The sequence below is a fragment of the Ptychodera flava genome, chromosome 8 (genome assembly GCF_041260155.1).
Source record: "Ptychodera flava strain L36383 chromosome 8, AS_Pfla_20210202, whole genome shotgun sequence".
NCBI classification, from domain to species: domain Eukaryota; kingdom Metazoa; phylum Hemichordata; class Enteropneusta; family Ptychoderidae; genus Ptychodera; species Ptychodera flava.
This window is the reverse complement of record NC_091935.1, coordinates 30,026,310-30,048,608: the sequence shown is the minus strand read 5'-3', so window position 1 is coordinate 30,048,608 and position 22,299 is coordinate 30,026,310. Positions and strand designations below refer to the sequence as shown.

The following is a 22,299-nucleotide window of genomic DNA, read 5'->3' as shown; positions in this document are numbered from 1 at the left end:
ACTTAATGCATTGCAAAGGCAACAAGAGTCTAATGACAACTAGACTCTGACTCAGCTGTGATACAATGTAACTCAGAGCGGTGGTATATAAGGAATGTAATATGATTCTGTGTATGTGAAGTGCACTCACAGGGACACCAGGGAAAGACAAACAAACAAGCATGCAAACAAACAAACAAACAATCGTTTTTCAATATGCTACTGTCTCTTACACTATACACAAACATTACAATATATATATATATATATATATATATATATATATATATATATATATATATATATATATATGTGTGTGTGTGTGTGCGTGTGTGTGTTTGTATGCATGTGTGTATACATTTGTTTGTTTGTGTTTATTCTTTATTCAATGTTCTATTGTATGTTTGTTTATCTATTTCTATTTGTCTGTATGTTGTTTATTATTTATTTATATACTTGTATGCTTGTCTGTAGGTTTATTTCCTGTTTTTGTTTATTTATTTGTTTGTTTGTTTGTTTGTTTGTTTGCATGCTTGTTTGTTTGTCTTTCCCAGTGGTGCACTGTGAAGTGTACTCCCTGGTGTTTCTGTGGGCCAATAAAAGCTCTTTGATTCTCACCGCAATAAAAAAATAACGCAATAACAACAAGTCAGTGAAACTTCTGAGGCAAGTTTTGGAACAACTTTACAAACCAATTACACAAGTGTGATAACATTTAGGTCAATTTCACTGTCCATTCTTATCTGCATAGCAGTGTAATGACACATTTTTCGTAAAACAATTCACGCTTTTTATCAATCTCTGACATGAAACACAGAAACACACTCAGTTGTTTTCCTTTTTCTGAATACGTTTATTCATCTGTATAAATAAGAAAGTTACAGTGTATAATCAAACACTGTATCACTGCCTTCCTCATTATAGGTGTGATGTGTCTTACTGCTTGCTACAGAAGTGCAGAAAACTAAGAATTAACGTTGCATGTCAATACAGTGATGAGCTCTGAATATTATAGTTCGCACTCAGTAATAGATCAGTGCACTGAATAAATCAAAACTACAGAGCATAATAGTACAAGTCTGTGATGAATGGGTTTCTGCACTGCAGTCAAGTTTCTTACCTTTTACGATACATACATTTGGTTTCTGTGTTGAAAATAACAGCTATAACTGATCATGATCAATGGCTACTTCTGGGCCTTTTGAATTTCCATACTGATGTGACAGAGTTTGAACCAGAGTTTGCATTACAAGTTGCTCATCACAATGGATGGCCTCTGTCTATTCCATAGACCTCTTTTCAATATGAGCATAGACACAGACTCCGAGGGTCTATGGCATAGTCAGTCTCACTTCTACTATCTGTGGTATGAGTTACATACAACAATGCACTGAGACAGAAAGTATATGCTGTGACACACGACTTGGGGCTATGCAGCAAAGAAACACAGACAAAATAAAGTTACAATGAAAGTCTCAAAACAAAGAACATCTCTATGAGAAAGTATAAATATAACACAAAGTCTTTGTATGCTGTGACACACGACTTGGGGCAATGCAGCAAAGAAACAGACAAAGTATAAATATAACACAAAGTCTCTCTTTCTGATAACATAAATGACAAAATACACTGTATACAATAAATAAGATATCCAAAGGGATTCAGTGGTTTATGTATAACTTGTAAAGTATGCATTGTGAAAAATACATGGTATGCAGAAATGATAACAGACAATAGAGGCAGACGTGATGATGTTTACCTCCATTACATGGCAAGTTCCATGGTGGGTCAGGTATTTAATGGGTTGAATTTTTTGGAAAATGTGATCATATTGCTTCGACTTTTGATATGTCAGTAAATGTCAAATGCCACTCTTGAGATTTTGTTCACAGGGACACGAATCATATCACTCATAAGGACAAGTCTGTTTTCAATTTAAAGTTGGAAAAAAAATTTCAAACAAATACATGGTAGTAAAATTATTGTACTGTAATAAATGGAGAGATTCTACAGTATTTATTTAACAAGAATGTGCAATATATACTTGAAGTTATTAAGCAAACATGTGTTATTGCGAATATCTGAAATATCTGAAAACTGATACAGTGGATTCCACTGAATTTAAAATGCATTTTATGACATTCACTGGTGAACATTTTTATTTCAAAATGTTTCTGAGCAAGCCAATAGAGTCAGTTTGAAAGTTGTGATATGAAAACAGATTGGCAAGCCAGAAATATATGAAGAGACAGTTTAAACTTTGTTTCATATCCATTCAATTAGTGGTATTGGACTTTCACAGCACCAAAAACTAAACTAACAATGACCTCATAGTTGATTTTTTTGCATGTTTTCTTAGTGCGTTGCTAATCTGTCCCAGATGTTACTGTGAGGCCAGTGTCAGGTTGACATTCACAGACATATGGACAGCAAGTCATGACTGAAATGTGACAATTTACTAATAATTCAATTATCTGAATTTATGATTTCATGAAAGTAATCAACAAAATGTGTAATATGCTACAGATATATCTTATTTCTGTCTATGAACTGGCTATGTACTATAAATAAATTTTACAGAAAAACATTAAACAATGAAATAATAATGCCTGTTATTGACTTATCAATGGGAGAGGTATCCATTCAACATTAAGAAGTCCCTGGCCCAGTATCATTGCATTGCTAGTGGGTCGTGCAGTCTAGTTTGCAAATATAGCTTACATTATTTAAGCAATAAATATACCATCGCTGGGTGTGATTTATTGCTATTATAGCATAACAGTATATTGAAATTCTGGCATGGAACGTCAAAAAAACGGATTTTTGCTCAAGCTGAGAGCTCGCGCATATGCCAGCTGTGGTATATCGCCAATACACCACGGTTCTTTTCATGTCTCGACCAATCAGATCGCTGTATTTGCACCATCAATATACTGGTACGATATAATGACAATTATATCATGGCTATAACTATATTATATTTTGGGGGACTTTGGAAACTTTCAAATACATTAAAGGAAGAGCTCTGCATGATCTGTTTTTGGGATCATACTTCAGATATATCAAGTGTCTTAATGCCCATATTACCAGAAATTCATATCAAGCATAATGGTTGTATTTAACGGCAGTGACCTTGGTCATTCTATTTTGGGGACCTGAGAGGTGGGGGGTTTGTCAAGTTACATTGAAATAGCCTATAAACTGGGTAAAGCTTTTTGCTTGACAAATATATGAACATGACCACCACCAGGAAATATTTTTCCAGCAGTAGTTAAAAAGTCATTTGTTACATCAGTGAGATATTTCAGAGGTTATTTCAGGTAGCACTGTTCATTATTTTGAGTGATGGCTTGCAGTTTTCTCCATCACTTTGAACAGTCTTAACATTCTATTGCAATCATGTCTCTCACTGCTTCAAGCCATCATTTTGTAGAACGAGTAGATCAAATACAGAGGGCAGTATTTCAACAAAACTGAAAAAAAAGAATCCTTGATCATATTTTAAGTGAGCATTTTTTCTGCATGGTCCTCTAAAACTTTTCAGAGTGTCTACCTTCAATACTGAATTCTTTGAAATACATTTGTTGTCGTTGCATGAATTGATAAATCACTAGGACAATAACTTACAAAATGAAGAAACCAAAACAAGGGATACATACATTAGTTATCTTTAAAATGAAATTTTAACATGAAAATAGTAGATTTTAGATGTCAATAATATTTGCTGATAAATTGGATAAAATCTCCTGATGTACATAATGTTATAGATGATGTCTTTGTTCATTTATGATGCGATTTTTGAGGCCAGTACTTCTGGATTCTCAGTGCACTTATGGTAGAATGCGCCAAGTAACTTTGGACAGATTACATGGTAGTAATATTTTCACAATACTTTGTTGGGCTGCTGCTTTTATTGACTTTGTTTGAAGTCTGCAGCGAAATTGAAGTTTTTTGAAAACAGAAAGTTAAAATTTTCCCTGTAGAGTTAACACAGGATATACCCGCTGCTTTGACTTTCACTTATCACAGTAGAGTTTTAGAAATTTGTCACTCTCATACCAAAATCTACAAGGTTAACCTTGATTTTTACTCCTGATTATGAAAGTCTAAACTTTTCTTGAGCAAAATTATGAGAAAAGTCTAAAGCTTTCAGTTTTGAGGCACATGTTCCTAGACGTCAGCAAAATTTACGGGAATGGGATCCTAGGATGTCACAAAACAGAGCAGAGAGAACAAAGCCTTTCAAAAAGCCATCTGTAAAGCGTTTAACAGTGGACAGGTTTTTGTTTTTGTTTAAGGCTGGTACTGCACTAAATATTACTGGGGTTGCCAAGTCATTTTACCGGGGTTCCCCTTGGTATATCAATGCAATCACATTAGGGGACAGCAGAAATGTTACCAGGGTTCCCAAGTCATTTGCCAATATTCCCCAACCTTAGCAAAAACACTGGTGGAGTTGTGACAACTTGCTGTATTTGATAATTTGGGGTAAACCAGAGATAGAGATAAGCTGAAAGAACCAGAAGTTAATTGGTGTTATGTGATGTGGAGGAAACTTATAAACCAGAACTAATCGCACATGACAAGAATCTGCCCAAGGAAGACTTACTTGCATATTTCTCAAAGTCTACAAAGCACTTTCAATGCTTATGGAAGAACGACACTATGCACAAATATAAACTAGAAACTTTAGCAAATGAGTGACTACAAATTTCACAGATACCTATTTTACAACTTTTCTATCTTGCAATTCTCTCACATGGACAAGTCTACACAGAACTGCTGAACTTCACAAAAAAAATCTTCTGCTCTATTAAATATCTTAAAAATCACACTTCAAATTGTACAAATGTGCGTCCAAACATTTCTTCTACGGAACAAAAAAGGGTGAGTTTTTCCTGAATGATGTGAAGGCAGTGAACGTTTGGACTGTCAGAAGTCTGCATCAAGTGTGAATTCATGTCTTGCTCCGATGGATGTCATAACATTAGCTTTCTGGTATTCTCCGACCCTCTTCTCAAAAAAGTTGGTCTTGCCTTGAAGTGATATGTTCTCCATGAAATCAAATGGGTTTTCAACTTTATAAACCTGCAATGGTACCGGTAAATATCAGATTAACAAACCATGGTAAATTTTATATCAGATTTAAAAATAAGCAATGGCTGATTGTTGAGCTATTCATATGTATAATGGAAGTTTGCAGCTAAAGCAAAGTTACAGATCAACTTACTGATTATAGTGTTCAATACCTTCTTCAAAATACTCATAACTTGTGTTGATCAAACATAATATGGGTGTCATCATAACCTGACTTGACCTCAAGCTAATGACCTCACTTGAACTAAAGGACCATGAAGATAAGGTTTGCTGTTTTTAGGGCAATCATTTGCTATATGTGATCTTTAACCACATGTCCTCAATTTTCGCAGTAAATAATATTCATTGACTGACCTTCTCACAGCCTAATTCCTGTAGAAGTCTGTCAGCCACGAATTCTATGTACTTCTTCATTAGTACTGCATTCATGCCAATCAGTGCCACTGGCAGGGCATCTGTCCAGAACTCCTGCTCAATGTTGACAGCTTCCTTGATGATCTGTGTTACTCTCTCTGGACTGGGCTTGTTCACCAGGTGGTTGTATAAAAGACATGCAAAGTCACAGTGCAGGCCTTCATCTCGGCTGATAAGTTCATTGGAAAATGTTAACCCGGGCAACAAACCCCTGATAATAAAATACAAAAGTGAATGTTTACAACTTGCATGATTCACAGGATTACAGAATCAACAATACAATCATTTGTTCCATACCAGTAATACCGGTATTTATATTCTGCATTCAATGGCCATTGGATATAAACCAGGTTTTTAATGCTGTAGCACTGTATTGACTATGGATTGACACTTCAGTGCTTAGGCAGTATCAGTTTACGTGTAGCATTACCGACAGAGTAATATAGTCATAATTTTCTTGAAATCATAAATCAGTTAATAATGAATGAAGACATAAAACGATATTCTTTATCTGTCATCAAAATATTTTCAGAAACGCTCTTTGTGCACAAAGGAGATTTGCAAAAACCGAATCTATGACGTTACTTGGGTACATATTCATCAATTTAATACAGGGTTTCTAAGACTCTTTCTTGAGATGCTGAGCCAAATTTCTTGAGTCATTTTTCGCTCACACCACACACAGCTGACTTCATGCCCGGCCATCCACTAACATTCACTGATTGGTGTTTAGCTGTCAAAGTCTATTGACAACTGGTAGATGACACAATCAATACCTTTAATTAAACTGAAATGTAACAGACATCAACATAACACTGGCAAGTTTTGTATCTGTAACCAGCACTAGTAGACATATCCACGGAATTATTCACCTTTTTCTGAACCAAAACACTGCCGCAAACGCACCAGAGAAGAAAACCCCTTCGACTGCAGCAAATGCTACAAGTCTCTCACCAAACGTTGTGTCATGTGACTCTATCCACTGTATTGCCCAGTCTGCTTTCCTCTTCACACACGGCACTGCAAGGCAAGTCAAGATTCTAAAATAGTAGGTAGCTCATGTACAACCCTTCACCATGTGTTGTCAAGTATGATCCACAGTTATCTCCACTGAAAACTACCAGGGGGTTTACCAATATTTCAAAGAATAATCTGAGGCCACACATTTTATCTGTAGTCATTCTGATTCATCACAGGGCTTGAACTTCATACATGCTTTAAACTTTTCATCCCTCTTTTGGGAGGGTGGTCATGCAGAGCGATTTAAACATCAGAAACAACAACCCTACCAATAGTAAAGTCATGAAAGGGTGAGTTGGAGGGATTATAATTTCTGGTAAAACCTAGTCCATCAGTCTATTCTCAAATAATTAACAGTAATTTATCTACTTGAGTGGATATGATGTCTTATCCTTTGTAGTTAGATGAAGAATTTCTGAACAAAGAAACCCATTCTATATCCAAATATAAATCCTATTATGCATTATATATATATGTATTAGAAATTTTCTTGCGTGACAGAGAACTTCTCAGGTTATGGTTTCTTTCAATGTAAAACAATGTTAAGAACCCCAATAGTATTGTTGTGACTAATTGACAAATATATAAAGACACTATCATATTATCCTCATGCCAAGTTCGGATAAAATTGATTCAGACACAATGGAGTATCAGTAGTCCACAGGTACTGATCTACCTAAATCTGTAAGTCCCTTGTTAGCGGAAAAGCATTAATCAAGATACTCACATGTGTCTATGGCACTGAATAGTTTCTGTTTTTCTTCAAGGTCAAGGATGTAGGTGTCAATCAGTAAACTATACATCTCTGAGTGGACATTCTAAAGGGGAGAGGCGTTGAGATAAAAATAGCTGTGAAAACTTGACAATAATGCATCTATGTGGTCTTAAAAAAAACCTCTACAAGAGCTGCGTAACTGCAGTTATTTGATGCTCTCCTCTGAATCTGTTTATCCCGTTTATCACTCAGTGGAGGGTAGTCAATCAACAGGACTTTTGTGACTCACCTAGGGGGAGACTGAAAGATTCCGTCGCATGCGGGCGCTCCGGCGCACTGCGACCTACGACCCTTTAAAGGGTCGTAGGTCGCAGTGCGCCGGAGCGCCCGCACGCGACGGAATCTTTGTGACTCACCTAGGGGGTCATAAGGAAGTGAGACTTGGTAAAACTTCCTTAATCACAACTGGGATGAAACTTTGTAAACACAGCATCTCGTTGCATAATGTACAAAATGTCTCACCTCCATAGCTATCTGAAACCCATAGAAGCATCTTGCCTCGGCAACCTGGATCTCTTGAGTGAATCTCTGTACCAGGTTTTCAATAACAATACCATCACTGGCCGCAAAGAATGCCAACACCTGAGAAATGAATTTCCTCTCTTGGGGCTGAGGATTGGAGGAAATTGAAAATCACATCTTGTTAGTCCTTGACATACTGTGAGACTAAAACTGAGTTTGGGTACTAGTACTCCTAGGATTTTACTAGATGTATTTAATACAAGGAAGTCCAAAATCAAAGTAAAGAAATCAATTTGATTGACCCTTGTTAGCAATAAATACCTGCACAGCTCTAACTTTTGATAGTTTGTCATGTACGCAGTAACATGGTGGCAGGCAAGCTTTAAGAATTTTACAAAACAAATCATGTCATGGAGATAGGTGTGTATACATATGTCTTAAAAGGTTTTTGTCCCTTTACAGGACACAGGTCAGGTAGACAGGTCTGATAATGTATGTTGTTTGAATGTTTTAACTTTTTTACTAGATATAGGATGCACAGTGACGTTAATCTATGCAGTGTACACAGTCGGCGTACACAGTTGGCACATTGCTTCTTTGACAAGGAATACAAACAGACAGCTTTTTGAAATGTTGACATGCAACTATGAAACTACTTGAACTATGAGACTACTTAAACTATGAACAGGGAACAGCATTCGATGACCATTCTGCAAATTCTATACCCTGACAGTGAAGATTTTCAAAGTTTTTCCATTGAGAAATATTCTTCAATTCTGTTGTCACATTATGATGGTTTTCACTGTGTGATGCATCATTGAAAAGATGGAATACTATCTTACCTTGAGAGATTTCCAATCCTTGGCGTCTTTACCAAGATCGACTTCCTCAACCATCCAGAATGAAGCTGAACAAATTAACATACAAATGAAAAAAATGGAAATAAATCATAAAAAAATTCAATGTTCATGAAATATTCATGATTTTGGGATGAACTGCCACTTGTCGTTGGTTACAGCAATGGTACGAAGAGTACAGAATGTTGCTAATTAAGTAAATGGCAGAGGCTGGTAAGAAAGAAATAATTAGGAACAACATGTGTTATATTTTAGCTTGTGTCACTACTGATAATCATGATTTTACTCTAGTCATCATGTGATTATGATACAATAGCTGTCAGTTCCGCAAATTTTTTTTAAACAACATGCAAGCAGGGAATTGCATCAATCTCTGCTAAGTTTTGGATGGAGCAAAGTGTTCTGACAAATTCAGCCCTGTGGTACAAATAAATGGGCGTACACAGAGGCCTTAGGTGACGTGTCAAAGTTATCAAAAAAAGAAACAATTCTACATTGACAACCACTTTTCAGTAATTTTAACTTAATTCAAAACTTGCAGAATGCGAGATGACCAGTATACTTGTGAAAACAATTAATTAATGCTAATAAACTTAACCACCAGCAGAGGTCTACATCAGTTTATTGAGAACATCTAAGCATTCATCACCTTGCAAGATGAAGTTGGAATAGCTTATTTGCATGTGAGGAAATCTCGAAAATATAACATTTTACTTTCACAGTCTTAATTATATTATTCACCTTGTGCCTTTTTATAAAATGTCCACATATCTTGATACTTGATGGGAAAAACAACAAATCGTCCATTATTTGGTTTCAGTAATGGTTCTTCCAAATCTAAGTCCTTGGCACTTTTCTGAGTAAATAGTTCTTTCACAGAGTCAGCATCAGAATGGGATTCGTCCCCAGAATCATGTCCCGGATCATTTATTTGCTGGGACATCTGCATGAAAGAGTCCTGGGAGGAGAGCTTTGAAATCTGCGACATGTCCATAGCTGACATTTCAGACTGAGTCCTCGACAGTTGCGTTTCGTTTGTTTCATCTTCCTGGTACTCTGAATCTTGCTCCTTTTCTGGTTTTTCACCTCCTCCCAGGTCGCCGTCTTCTGCCACAACTCTCATTTTGTCACTTCTCGCCGGTTCAAGACAGGTTCGCTTCGGAGGGGGAGGATGTATTGAGTGTGTGGAAGCCTGTGGGATACAAAATTCAAATGTTGTGACAATACACATGGATTCTACGTTAGGTAAGGAGACATCACAATACTAGATATGCCAGCAAGTTTACAAGATGACGGGGGATGCTGACTGCCTTGCAATTACATGTAGATACACTTTTGTTACTTTGAAGACATCAATTTCTGCTATGTCATCAGATCAGGTGTTAGATTGATGATCCGAATAAATGGAGGTTTAACGTGGTTCACTCTAGCTCTTCGTGGCAGGGCTGTGTGTTACCGGCGTTATGACAATGTAGTGGGAGGCCAAATAATGCCGGTGACACACAACCCTGCCACGCAGGTTCACTCGATTATATCAGATGTGTCCTGAAACTATCACATGGTAGACATTGTGCCATGATACGACTGCAAGTACCATTTTGGAGTCAATATTGAACTTATTGTTTGCATGATGTGAAATACGTTTATGTAATTTTATGTGTCAGGATGTGGAAGGTTGTCATGGTGGACTATATATGATTATACACTCTATGATACAACAGCCTCTTTACCCATTTTCTCGAGGATAGTATGCCAACCATCTGAGAAGAACAGACTATAGTGATTTCAATGGGAGTCTATCCCTCTGTGATCGTGATTCGCTCAGATGCCATTGGCTGTTGATGCAAGGCCCAGCGGAAACAGGAAGACGAACAAGATGCGAGTGCATAATGGATTATCTCAATAAATACTCAGCAATATTGATGCAAATTTGGTACATACCACGGTTAAGCCTTTTCTGGACCTCGAGGTAGAGTCGTCAACTATTTAACTACCTCATTTGGTATTATCTAGTTATACAAGCGAGAGTTTACTGGAGTAAATGTCAACGTTACATCACCTGCTTTGTCTCGGTCATTCCGTGGTGCGCCCTCTGTGGTGTAACCTAGTTCTCTCTATTACGACAAATGTATCTCCGACCGTAAGCTATTTTTACCAGCAGTTGAAGCGACTTGCTTCTTGTTCATACACTAGAGTGACGACTTATGGGAACAAGTCGCTCCAAACGACGATTTAACGCGTTTGTTTGTATTTGTGGACCTTTAAACCATACGACCTCTGACCTCTTGTTATATGACGAACTACTCTCAACTAGCCAATCGAATGCCAAGAAATTGTACAAGCCGTGACATTAACTGAAGTGACTCATGGGGGACTCAATGCATGAACAATAAATGTAGTTGTGTACCACTGAATCCGAACTGCTGTAGTAGTTCTCGCTTTCAACCATAGACCGCTAAAAAGACGGTTCGACGGATCAACAATACCACCTACTCTACCGGTAGCGTCGGGCTTGCTGCTTCATTTTCGTGAACAGCGCAGCCAGCGGTAGAATTTATGATAAATGGGACAGGGACCAGACTGCGCCACTGTATGATACATGTATGTGTGAAGATCACAGACACCTGTGTTCTATTCCGCTCTGCGCCCCATAGACGTGTGTACATATGTCTTCTTCTCAGGCATTACTTTTGCTTTGCTTTTGGTACTATGCTTTGCTTGTGGTTTGTTGTGTTTTGTTTGTAATTTGAGATCGTAGTGAAGACTGGACATTTATATTATCTTTAACGGTGTAGTATTTTACTATTTTGTGAATTTGTGTAGTTTATGAGCGATTAAAACTGTCTATAAATGTATGCTTACAAAAATCAATCCTAAATTGATGATTAACACTCAAAAAATACTTGAACTGGAGACTACTTTGAGGAAATAGTAATGAATACTAATTAAGAGATTCTAGTTTAGAATGTCACCAATGTTGATTATGGGAAAGTGTCTATGAAAATCAGCTACTAAAATTTCGCTGTGTGGTGCGGCATGAGAGTAACACATCGTAGATAACGGTCCTATATTTTCGTTCAAAATAAACATGTTAGTTATGCCATTCGGGGCGATGAGTATGTACGTTTAAAGGGAGGGTGTCGTCAGGACTGCGCGTGTGCAACTTTCTGTTTTACAAATAATGTACATGTATTTTATGCACGGTATCTAAATGCATCACGTCAACATAGGTGTAAGATTTAACTTTTACGATACATATTGTTAACAAACATGTTTAACTTTCATCAATCGCCGATGCGCCCTAGATACAGTGTTTACATCGGACGTCGTAGGGGTCCCTGGCAACCTTTGGACAGAGTGCCGACGACCCCCGTGCACCCCCTGGCCCTTTAATATTATTCTATAATAACAATTCTAGGTTGAGAATCGTTATAATTATGGGATAAATTTATATTAGTGTTGTTATTTTATGGTCACGAGTGATAATCTTCAAGTGACAGGAAAATAAAGTTATGATAGAAATCTACGAGAATCAATCACTCTCAATTTTTCCTCCTCTCGCTCATGAATTCCATTGAGCTATCGTGACGGAAGTTCTAAACTTTCAGGGTTCGTCAAGACAGCGTGCAATCGCTCGATCACCGACAACAATGTTCTGAGCAACCGCGTTCAATTGTGGAGGTATTGAATTGGGGAAAAGTGAGTGTAAATTACGGAAGTCAGCATTGCTGGTATTGCAAATACATGTTTATGTCCATGTTGTTGGAAAGTGAAAACGGTGCGGAATTCGGCATGAAGGCGCGACATTATTATCGGATTTACTATCGGATAACATCGTCTAAAATGTCCAAGTTAGAGAGTTCCACTGGCAGGAACATGAGACCAAAGTGATCTAATAGGGATAATATTATAATAATACTTTTTCCGATAAAAACAGCGTTTTTAGATTTTTCCACCCGTCTGCTTCTAATATTAGACTCCAACTTAGATTTTAGACGATATTATCGATTTTGTCGGATATTATCCGATAAAACAGTATGTCGGGCATCTAGCCTCTTCCTCATTCGTCTAATAGTAGACTCTAACTGAGATGTTAGTATCTAATACTAGACGAGTGAGGTATAGATGATGCCCGACATACTGTTTTATCGGATATTATCGGATAAAGTCGATAATATCGTCTAAAATCTAAGTTAGAGTCTAATATTAGACTGGTTGGGAAGTAGCCGATATATTATCCAATAAAAGAGCATGTCGGGAATCTGCCTCTTCCCCACTCGTCTAATATTAGACTCTAACTTAGATAACTTAGATAATATTATCCGATAATGCCTATAGTGCCAATGTCGCGGTATTCTCGAATTCGGGGTTGCACGGTCCTGCTAAATTCGCCAAAATGCCAAACTTTGTTACTCTTTTGACGTTGACATTACAATTAGGTGAGAATATCGTGAAGCAATATTCGATCGCGAGATTATTTTTTTCAACAAGAGATCAATATAAAGATAGTGCTGCATTTTGATATGCAGAACATTTTTTGAAAAAGTTAGACATTCCTTGTAGCAGGGCCAACTAATGTAACTTTGAGACATCGGTTGACTTTTCAAAACTTTAACCCTTTGCACTGCAGACGGTGTCCTTTAATATCTTATAGACTGTACAGTAAATAGGGGAATACTATGTCTCCTTGTTCTCACTACCTCCTAATGTATAAGGGGTTTGCAAGGCAAACTTCAACCTTTTCAATTCTTAGAACTGGTTATATAACGGTTTCAAAGTGAAAAGATCTTTGGTGGACAGCGACATACTGTCATAACACAGTCGTGATAAGTTACTGTCAACTGTTTAGACTGGAAGTAAAAGCACTCCCGATTTTGAAAGCCTCTTTCGGGTATTGCGAGTCGCAACATCCGAAAGTCTTGGAACTATTGTAAGATCATATGATACCAATAAATAATAAACTCTGCACGAACCCACAGACACTCAAAAAGAAATCACTGTCTATGTCGAAACAATTCACAGTGGGCAGAGTGTGAACAAACCCATGTATATGTCAACGTCTGCTGCTCGTCCTTCGGAAGAATCTGAAGGTTCCGTTAACTTTGTTGTAGTATTAATATTACGACAATTAAAAGAGATCAGCAATAGGGGTAGGCAAGTAAATCATATACAGCTCAACGGGTATTGTTAAAATATCTCATGTTCCTCGACATCTCCATTGCAACCTAAAATGTTAGAGGAATCAGGGTCCCTCTCTATATACCGTGGAAGGAATGAATAGAGTGAAGCAAAACTTGGATAAGTGAAATGAAACGCGTACATAGTGCGATTCAACCCTCGGGCACCCACAAACGTAGCACCTTCTATGCCTGTGCACGTGTATCATGGAAGTGTACATGTGTTTGACTGCGACCTCTCTGGTATTTTACCACGTCGCAAGAATTCCGTCCCGACTAAGTAAAGCACAAAGAAATATACGGCTTGCGAGGTCACGAAGTGTCAATAGGTTGGACCTCATGCATACCATTTTAATTTCCACTCACGCTGTGACCTTCCCAAATGGGCTGTTGGGTTATATGTTGGGTCAACAAAACAATTTTTTGATAATATACAACTGTTTGCGTTTGATGACCCATTCGTCTAGTACCAATAGTAACGAAGCACAGTAATCGGCTTTAATCGATTTGCCCCGAAGAAAAAAAAAACGTTAATTGCCTTACACAGCGGTTGGTTTGTTTTGCGTGAGTATTTAGAGTCTTCGTGGTTCATTTAGGTGACAGGCACGCCGTGTTTGTCATAACGCCGGACTGCTTTCACGTAAACAAACGAGAATTCTGTACACAACAGCTGCCTTGTAGACAGAAGCACCACTGTTTGTAACCGGCGCTTTTGCGGCAGTGTAGGTGACGATGGTTTCGTGTAGCCTCGCCATTCCGGGCGAAATTCATGAAAAAACGCTTAAATTGTAGAAACCAGACATCATATTATGTACAAGTATCCTTGGACAAAAATGGAACCACTTATAAAATGTAATTATCCTCGATGGACAGGAACTCCTGATGCGAAAGTTGCAGCAGTCAAATGTCATGGTTAAAGATTGCCACTCGTCTCCACAGATTTTCCCTCTGTTATTACACGGAGATGATTTATACGAGGCATATTAATCACAAATATCGTAATCTGCAAAAGCAAATGAACTTAGTCCAATAAAATATTCTGAATTATTGCGGATATAAAGTGGGGGTCCGAATGGTATCACGAACAGAACATCCTGAAATCATTGGCTGAAGTCTTTGCTAGCTTCAACTAGTCCTCGTGATGGACTCGGATTGTGCCTCAACACGAAAGCCATCAGCGTGGATGTCAATCACTAATATATGATCTGTTCATGCCTTGGGCATGCTCTAAATTGCCAGCCCACTTTGTGGCATGGTATGTACACCATGTAAGTACACATCAAGAGATCGTTGCACTGGTTGGCAGTTCTTGCAATGTCAGAAAAACTTACCATTTTCCCCGAAAAAATCAACCATACACACTGGGTATGATGCAATTCTGTATTTCGTTGTACCATCAATGCATAGCTTTCGCCCCGGACATTGTCCTCAAACACAGTTCATCTTTTGTAAGTCACGTAACTTTCTTGTCCTACTTGGGTAGATCACTTTATGTTTGGTAAGACTATGGTACGCAACGCAACGCCACTAGAGGTGACGGTCTTTTTATTGTTGTTTTTCTTTGGGAAGACATTTGCCCAACCCTAATTTAACATAAGAGAGCACTGTACAATGACTCCCGTATACATTCCTTGGGTATTGCCTATTCTATTCAGCTACGGTTGTGATTAATTGTTTGTACAGGCATTCACTTCTTTTCACCTTCAACAAACAACTGACTCTTTGCATATGAATAAGAAGGTGGTTGGTCAGATCCCATGAACACTTGCACGCCCTACGGTCCTGAACTGAGACAATTGTAAACCCAGTGCCATAGTTAGAGTTCAGCAAGCTGTGGCGTCGTCTAGTTTTATTTTGAATCCGCGTATAGAGAGAGTGTCGACGTATAAAGGCCTGGCCAACCATACATCAGCATTATAGCACTGTTTTCTTTCAAGGTAGGTGAAGCTAAAGATTTGCTTTTGACCGGACAGAATTTCCTCACAATCATATTTCTGACATTAGAATGTGGTTACGCCCTGGCTCCACTCTCACTGAATCGCGTTTGTACACATGACAGGATGGTATACTGAAGCCACAGGGTTCAGTCAATAATGCCGTGACCAACATTATTGATACCTTTATCCTCAGATATTAGGTTGTCGGGGTTTTATCAAAGATACAGTAAACAGTGACCAGCGTGGAAGACGTTAAAATCAAACGATTTTTATGGAGACTACACGTGTATTCTGTACTTTATGGCATGGCCTTTTCTTACTCTGCGGTTGGTGGGTACCAAACGCAATTCTGATGTGTCCGGAGACCATACAAGTGTGCCTGGTGTCGAGGTCAAAAGCATTTTCTCATGTGAAAGTAAGTACGGTACCGCGATATGCTGTGGAGCTTCGAGGCAACACCTGTTGAGCGACGTGATTTACACCGCGACAGCTATTCAGACACCCCGCAGACATATCGCTGCGACCCGTTGATATATGTTGATATATTTGGCAGTTTTAAATTCTTCTTCACCGTATCAGCCTTGACGCGATAGACTTGGGGAAAATACAGCGGTGTAGTCATCGAGTTGATTGAGTGGTCAGTGTTTGAACTATTACCTCTTTCAACGATATCTTCTCACCTGGGAGGTCACTGTCATCCCTTTGTCGAACGTCTTGCCATGGACGTTTTTTACGTCCAAGGAGTTTTGCCTATCGGAGTATTGGCGAATTGTCCCCTGACCATGAAAGGCGAAGTAACCCAGTTGCAACCCCCTGCATTGGCTAACTGCACAGGAAACCTGCGTCCCCTGGTCGGGGAGCTATGAGTATATGATTTGCTTGAGTTTTCAGACGTGCTGAACGTGCAAGGAAGTACCATTGTTCCACAGGCGCTCCTTAGCTGGGTCGTCTGCTAAGTAGATCGATTTTCGGATCGATTTATCGATCCCGTAGTCGATATGCCCGCCACTGCAACCTAAATACTCACAAGGTGTGCAACACAATCACTCAAAAAAACACACCACCCGATTTGTCTACTGGCCGTGCGCTCACACAAAACATTCAGAACTACACTCCCATATACCTAGTTGGATCACAAATTTAACCATCTCCTCGAAAATCACGCCAAAGAGCGTGTTACTCGCGTCATCTTGAAGAAATCGGCCGTGTTTTGAGACTAAGCGGGGTGAAATGCAGCCTGCAGAACGATTCTACCATATGACGTAATTTTTTTCCACTGCTGATTGGTTCAACTGTACTTCACCAGTGACGTCTTGCAGTGACCTTTGTTTAGGCCGTTGATTAGCCAATCAGCAGTGGAAAAAATTACATCATATGGTAGAATCGTTCTGTAGGCTGCATTTCACCCCGCTTGATCTCAAAACACGGCCGATTTCTTCAAGATGACGTGAGTAACACGCTATTTGGCGTGATTTTCGATGAGATGTTAAATTTGTGATCCAACTAGGTATATGGGAGTGTAGTTCTGAATGTTTTGTGTGAGCGCACGGCCAGTAGACAAATCGGGTGGTGTGTTTTTTGAGTGACTGTGTTGCACACCTTGTGAGTATTTAGGTTACAGTGGCGGGCATATCGACTACGGGATCGATAAATCGATCCGAAAATCGATCTACTTAGTAGACTAACCAGCTAAGGAGCGCCTGTGCATTGTTCAAACAAAATGTCGACATCTTTCAATTGATGCGCTCCTAAATTCCAATCGTGGGAATCATTTTAAATATCAATACTATATGGTCGAACTGTTCTCTTAACAATTGTAAGTCAATCTTGCATAGTTGACGAGCAGGTGACAAAGCTGGGTCGGAGACAGGGGTGCGGTCAAACTTGAGTGTTTCGAAGTATTGTTTATGGCTGGTATTTGAGTAACTCGAGAGTGCCATCCTCGGGCAGTGAAGCCAATTTGCATTCCAGGGCCCGTCGTTTGAAAAAAATAACACCTGTAACCTGTGTGTAAGATGAAACCAAGTCAAATTTAAAAGGTCGCCTTTTCCATCCAGCTTACATAACGTGATCAAAAAACCAATATTGCCTCGCGGCTTACGACTCAGCAAGAGTTGTAATATAAATTGGTTCGTTTACGCGACCACCGTTGGACTCAGTTGTTTTTACCGATCTAATCACAACAACAGTGGCTTTCCCCGAAAAAGGTCAGCGTCATGCTATGATCTCGCTCATGATATGTGAAAACTTTGTGCTCCAATGGAGCTTCCTTTCCTTGCGACTCTTCAGAAGTTAAGTTCTGATTCATATATCTGTGCTCTTGAAACGGTGAGTGAAGGCTTTCCTGTCATTTTGCCTTATTTAACGGCGGTAGTTCATCATTATTAAGCACACTGTCCGATCGATGGCCCCTCTTGAATTTAAATAAAACACGAAATTGTGTTGAAGAGCGTCGAAAGATGTGGGTTATAGCGTACTATATTGTGATGTAGTCACTGCACCTGCCTTAATTCATCCATTTGTCACGTAATATACAGGTATGGTCACACCCTTGCGTCTCAAAAGTTTCCAATGTTGCCGTCTACGACTCAGACGAAGAAGGCCTAAACTCGAGTGGGGTTTTTGTACCTGCTATGACGAAATGCTGTGCGAACATATACCTAAACCGCAGCTCGCCAGATTAAATGCTACTGGTAAAATGTCTTTAGCACAGACTGTTTACGCAAGAGTGTCTATGGTTTTTACGCGCCGGTCAACAAATTTACGATACGAGCGGCAATGAAATGTACAAAATAGGCCAACCACAGAAAACCGTTTGAAGTTCATCACCGCTGCGGGCAGCCAAATCTTTTGAAAGAGACAAAACCGAGCAAACGAAAGGCATGATTTCGAGTGTGATAGCTTTACTTTGTAAAGAATAGACTAGAAACTACATTCTTGTACTTGAGATTTTTCAATCGATTATCTCAGCAGTGATATCCAATGTATCCCTTTACATTCCAGGACTTTGATCTCTTTCTAAAGGGTAACTGTCTGAGGTTAAACAGTTTACAATAACATTATAAGAGTTCAATAAAGGATAATATTAGTTTAATTGTCTTGATCAATGTTAACCCGAAAAATGAAGCCGACCCATTCCATTAACTTTCTAGTAATTTTATCTAATTGGCTCCGACACAAAGGGAAGTCGCCTTCACTTACAACAATTTCACAGGCGTGATTAAGTTCGGAAACTTTACAGGGGCTTTTGACTGATCACCGTATGTGATACCTGCAGCTGTGTAACATTTTCAGCTATTTCATCCATATTTTCTTCTTCCAGATTAAATCATGGTAAAGGACAAGTCACAGAAAGCGGGAAACGGTGTTAGGCAGAATGGACAGCGTAAACCACCTGTTGAGAAGAAGCACAAGAAGACGCAAACATCGCGAGATTTCTGCTCTCAAATCACGCGGGCTGAGCTCGCGACCGAGATGGAGGAAATCGACAGGTTGCAAATGACAGGTTTGGTCATGGAACACAACGGGTTCAAAGTAAGGCGACCCAGGCCGCAAAAACGAGATGCCATTACCATGACTTCGCGAGACGTCTCCACCCAAATAAAGAAGGATACGCTCATAGCAGTGAGGCAAGAAGTCACCCATCGCGGTCAAAGCCAGGTAGGACCCGTCATTGTCGCCTTCAAACCGAAACAACGTAAACCGAAGTACGTGCGACCAAGACCTCCTCAAAGATCGGTCAAAACACAGACATCAAGAGATTTCAGTAGCCAAGTCACTGCCGCGGAAATTAAAGAAACAGTTGCAACCGCCTTGGAACAAAGAGCTGTACTGAACGAGTTTAAAACAGCGGAACCGCAGACGACGGACGTACCGGAGGCGCAGGAAAACGAAGAATCTGGCGTGATCAGCGAAGAATGGACGCTAGAAATTGTTGACGATGCAGGTTTGAATGCCACCATCGTGAACGGCGACGAAGCCGAGGCACTGATCGAAAATGCGGAGACACAGAACGTTGACACTAACGGAGTGGATAATCCGGCGTTTGACGAAGAAAAACCGCCCGAGGATGCCGCCGTGGACGAAGTCGTCAACGAAATGGAGTCCCTCGCTGTGAACGGTGAAGGCGACGATGAAGATTCAGAAGAGGAGTATTCCACTTACTTGTAAACGAAATGATTTTGAATTGCAGCCAACTCGATTTCCTGTTTTGGGACATAAGCCGTTTATACTACCACCGTGCAGAAACAACTCACTGGCAATCGTCAGACACATAGCTTCATAAACAGTACAAATATTCAACGATGTATAATTACCAAATTTTTGTCTATTCTATTCTATTTTCGTCATCTGTACAATATTGTTTATTTATCTCAAATCTGCAATTACACATAAAACCGCCGCAATTACATGGGGATAAATTTAATTTTAAAAACTTTAAAAGTCGAATTTTACAGCTCCGTCATTTCGATTTGTGAACATGTATCTAATGTAGTTTCTTCATGAGGTATATTGAATTCTTAGTCTATTAAAATGCCAAAGATATCTGATTAATTAACGATTTCTTACAGAAAAACAAATCGGCGTTTAACCAAAATTGCTCATTAGCCCTAACGACAAACATTTGCATAACATAATTGTCTTGTAAAATACGTGGGACGAAAGCTGAAACGCAAAGGGAGCAACTGCATTGGGAAGGAAATTTTCAGTGGTCAGTATTTTGTACAGAGAACAAATGTATAGGACTTCTATTCCATTACAGCAACAAAAATTAGCAGTAGCCACCGACAGGTAGTGTACCGCGTTTTTGACAAGCATGAAGGGTAACTGTTTCAAGATGTTAAAGATATTGTGTTAATCAGAGTCGCATATACATATATCTTGATTTCGACACATACACAGAACACTCAATATACTAAGGCTTGAATCGAATGTCCAATGATAAAATCATTTACCGATAGCTTGGTCGTTTCATCATTGCAGGCCTGACTTTCCCGTAACTTACCAGACTTACCACGATATATACGGATTTTAACCTGGAAGGGCTAATAGCCTAGTTGATTATATTGTTACATTTCACTTCACCGTTACCACCTTATAACAAAAAAAATTGTGCAAACCTCGTTTTGACAATTCACATTTCACAATTAACAACAAAATCTTCCATGTGAAAGACAAAAATCATGCAAAGTTTTTCTTGTTTAAATCTTTGTGGATGGAATTTGGGTTGAAGTTGTGTGAAGAGACAAACGTTGGGGTATCCTAAAAGGTTGAGTTTATTAAATTTAGGAGAAAATTCTTCAATCTACCATGAACCGAAATATTGAATCAACACCCTCTGAAACCATCTTCGGTGTATTCAACACAAGTCTGTAGTTTTTTCAACTACTGAGAGTCAACATAAATGTATTTCTGTCAGATGACCGAAGTTGTGTCTCCCCTTTCCTTATCCGTACATTCCCTGTTGAGGTACGCTAAAAGTACACCCTGTCGACAAGATTTTTCGTTATTTTTTAAACAACACTCGACAGCCGAATTTCTAAACCATAGAAACTCAACAAAAAAACGCGTTTCTTCACTGAATCAGTTTTGCTATCTCATTAATACACCAGGGCCTGACTCCTCAACTCGTGCTTTAGGCTGTGCATGTCGCACTGTCCACGAATTGAACCGAAAATTTACATGTTTAATTTGACAAGTATTGTCCCCAATGGTTGGTTTATCACGCTGCCGTAGAAAGAATCTATTATTTTTCAGGGGGATGTGACCTTTGGTGCTTTTTGTCAGCCTTGTTTATTGTTTGAGGTCATGACCTCCTTACTTACAACTCCCTCTTTGTCTTGGGGAGCGGCCGGGTGACAGTAACTGACCTGAAGTCTCGAGCCCCAGAGTTTCTGAAGACAAGTAAAAAAGAGTCAAGGACAGATAATGACTGAAGAGAGCTATGGAACAAATCACACTGTAGGAATCTTGGTGAATTTGTACTTTTTTTACCAGTGTTCATTTAGATAAATAAATTTACTCTTTTATAAAAAGTTTCCCATTCCTTTACATGTTTTTACATCATTTAACGCCTATAATATTAAACGTAAAGGGCAGCAACCATAGGACGAAAATACACCTAGACACAATAAGACTGCGATATCCGGTGAGGGGAACGAACGCATTGGCACGGTGAGAATGATGTAAAATTTGCATTCATGGCAGGTGTTCACGCTTGGTTGATAAAGAAAGGCAGGGTTTTAAAATCCGTACTGGGGCAGTCGGTGAAAATCTGCAACTCTCCGACCCACTGGAGGTACTACAAGTTCGACTATGAAATGTTTGGGTTGATGGAGCCAGCTGGTCAAAACTAACTTTTGAAGTTTCAAGGGTGGGAGACTAATGTCGCGTTCAAATTCGAAGGGTTTCACTCATAAATGTAGCTAATGCATGTTCATAGTATGCCTGTCAAAATATACATTTACCGTGTCGATGGTATTTTTATACCCCCTTCCCTTAGATTTATACGCTTTAGTTTGGAAATATACCAAATCAAGGAAACTACACAATGTACGTATTTAGCATTAATTCATGCCATA

At 39.0% G+C, this 22,299-nt stretch overlaps 2 protein-coding genes across 4 annotated transcripts; one reads left to right on the top strand and one right to left on the bottom strand.

Moving 5' to 3' along the window:
- Positions 1-808: 808 nt before the first annotated feature.
- On the bottom strand, positions 809-15,331 carry LOC139139006 (ribonucleoside-diphosphate reductase subunit M2 B-like). 3 transcript variants are annotated; one of them, XM_070707689.1, is made up of 8 exons: positions 15,113-15,331; positions 9,346-9,796; positions 8,590-8,654; positions 7,748-7,894; positions 7,238-7,328; positions 6,363-6,510; positions 5,431-5,701; positions 809-5,067 (listed from the first exon to the last, which is right to left on the bottom strand). In XM_070707689.1, exons 1-8 carry the CDS (start codon positions 15,176-15,178, stop codon positions 4,912-4,914), a joined length of 1,395 nt encoding a protein of 464 aa, XP_070563790.1. In that variant the 5' UTR covers positions 15,179-15,331; the 3' UTR covers positions 809-4,911. The 3 variants fall into 3 exon arrangements, with proteins under 3 accessions (XP_070563790.1, XP_070563791.1, XP_070563792.1); XM_070707690.1 differs by lacking the exon at positions 15,113-15,331 and adding an exon at positions 10,664-10,812; XM_070707691.1 differs by lacking the exon at positions 15,113-15,331 and adding an exon at positions 10,546-10,689.
- A 175-nt stretch (positions 15,332-15,506) lies between these two features.
- LOC139139007 (uncharacterized) lies at positions 15,507-21,756 on the top strand. Its single transcript, XM_070707692.1, has 2 exons — positions 15,507-15,718; positions 19,041-21,756. The coding sequence occupies exon 2, from the start codon at positions 19,049-19,051 to the stop codon at positions 19,886-19,888; it is 840 nt and encodes a 279-aa protein (XP_070563793.1). The 5' UTR covers positions 15,507-15,718; positions 19,041-19,048; the 3' UTR covers positions 19,889-21,756.
- Positions 21,757-22,299: the final 543 nt, after the last annotated feature.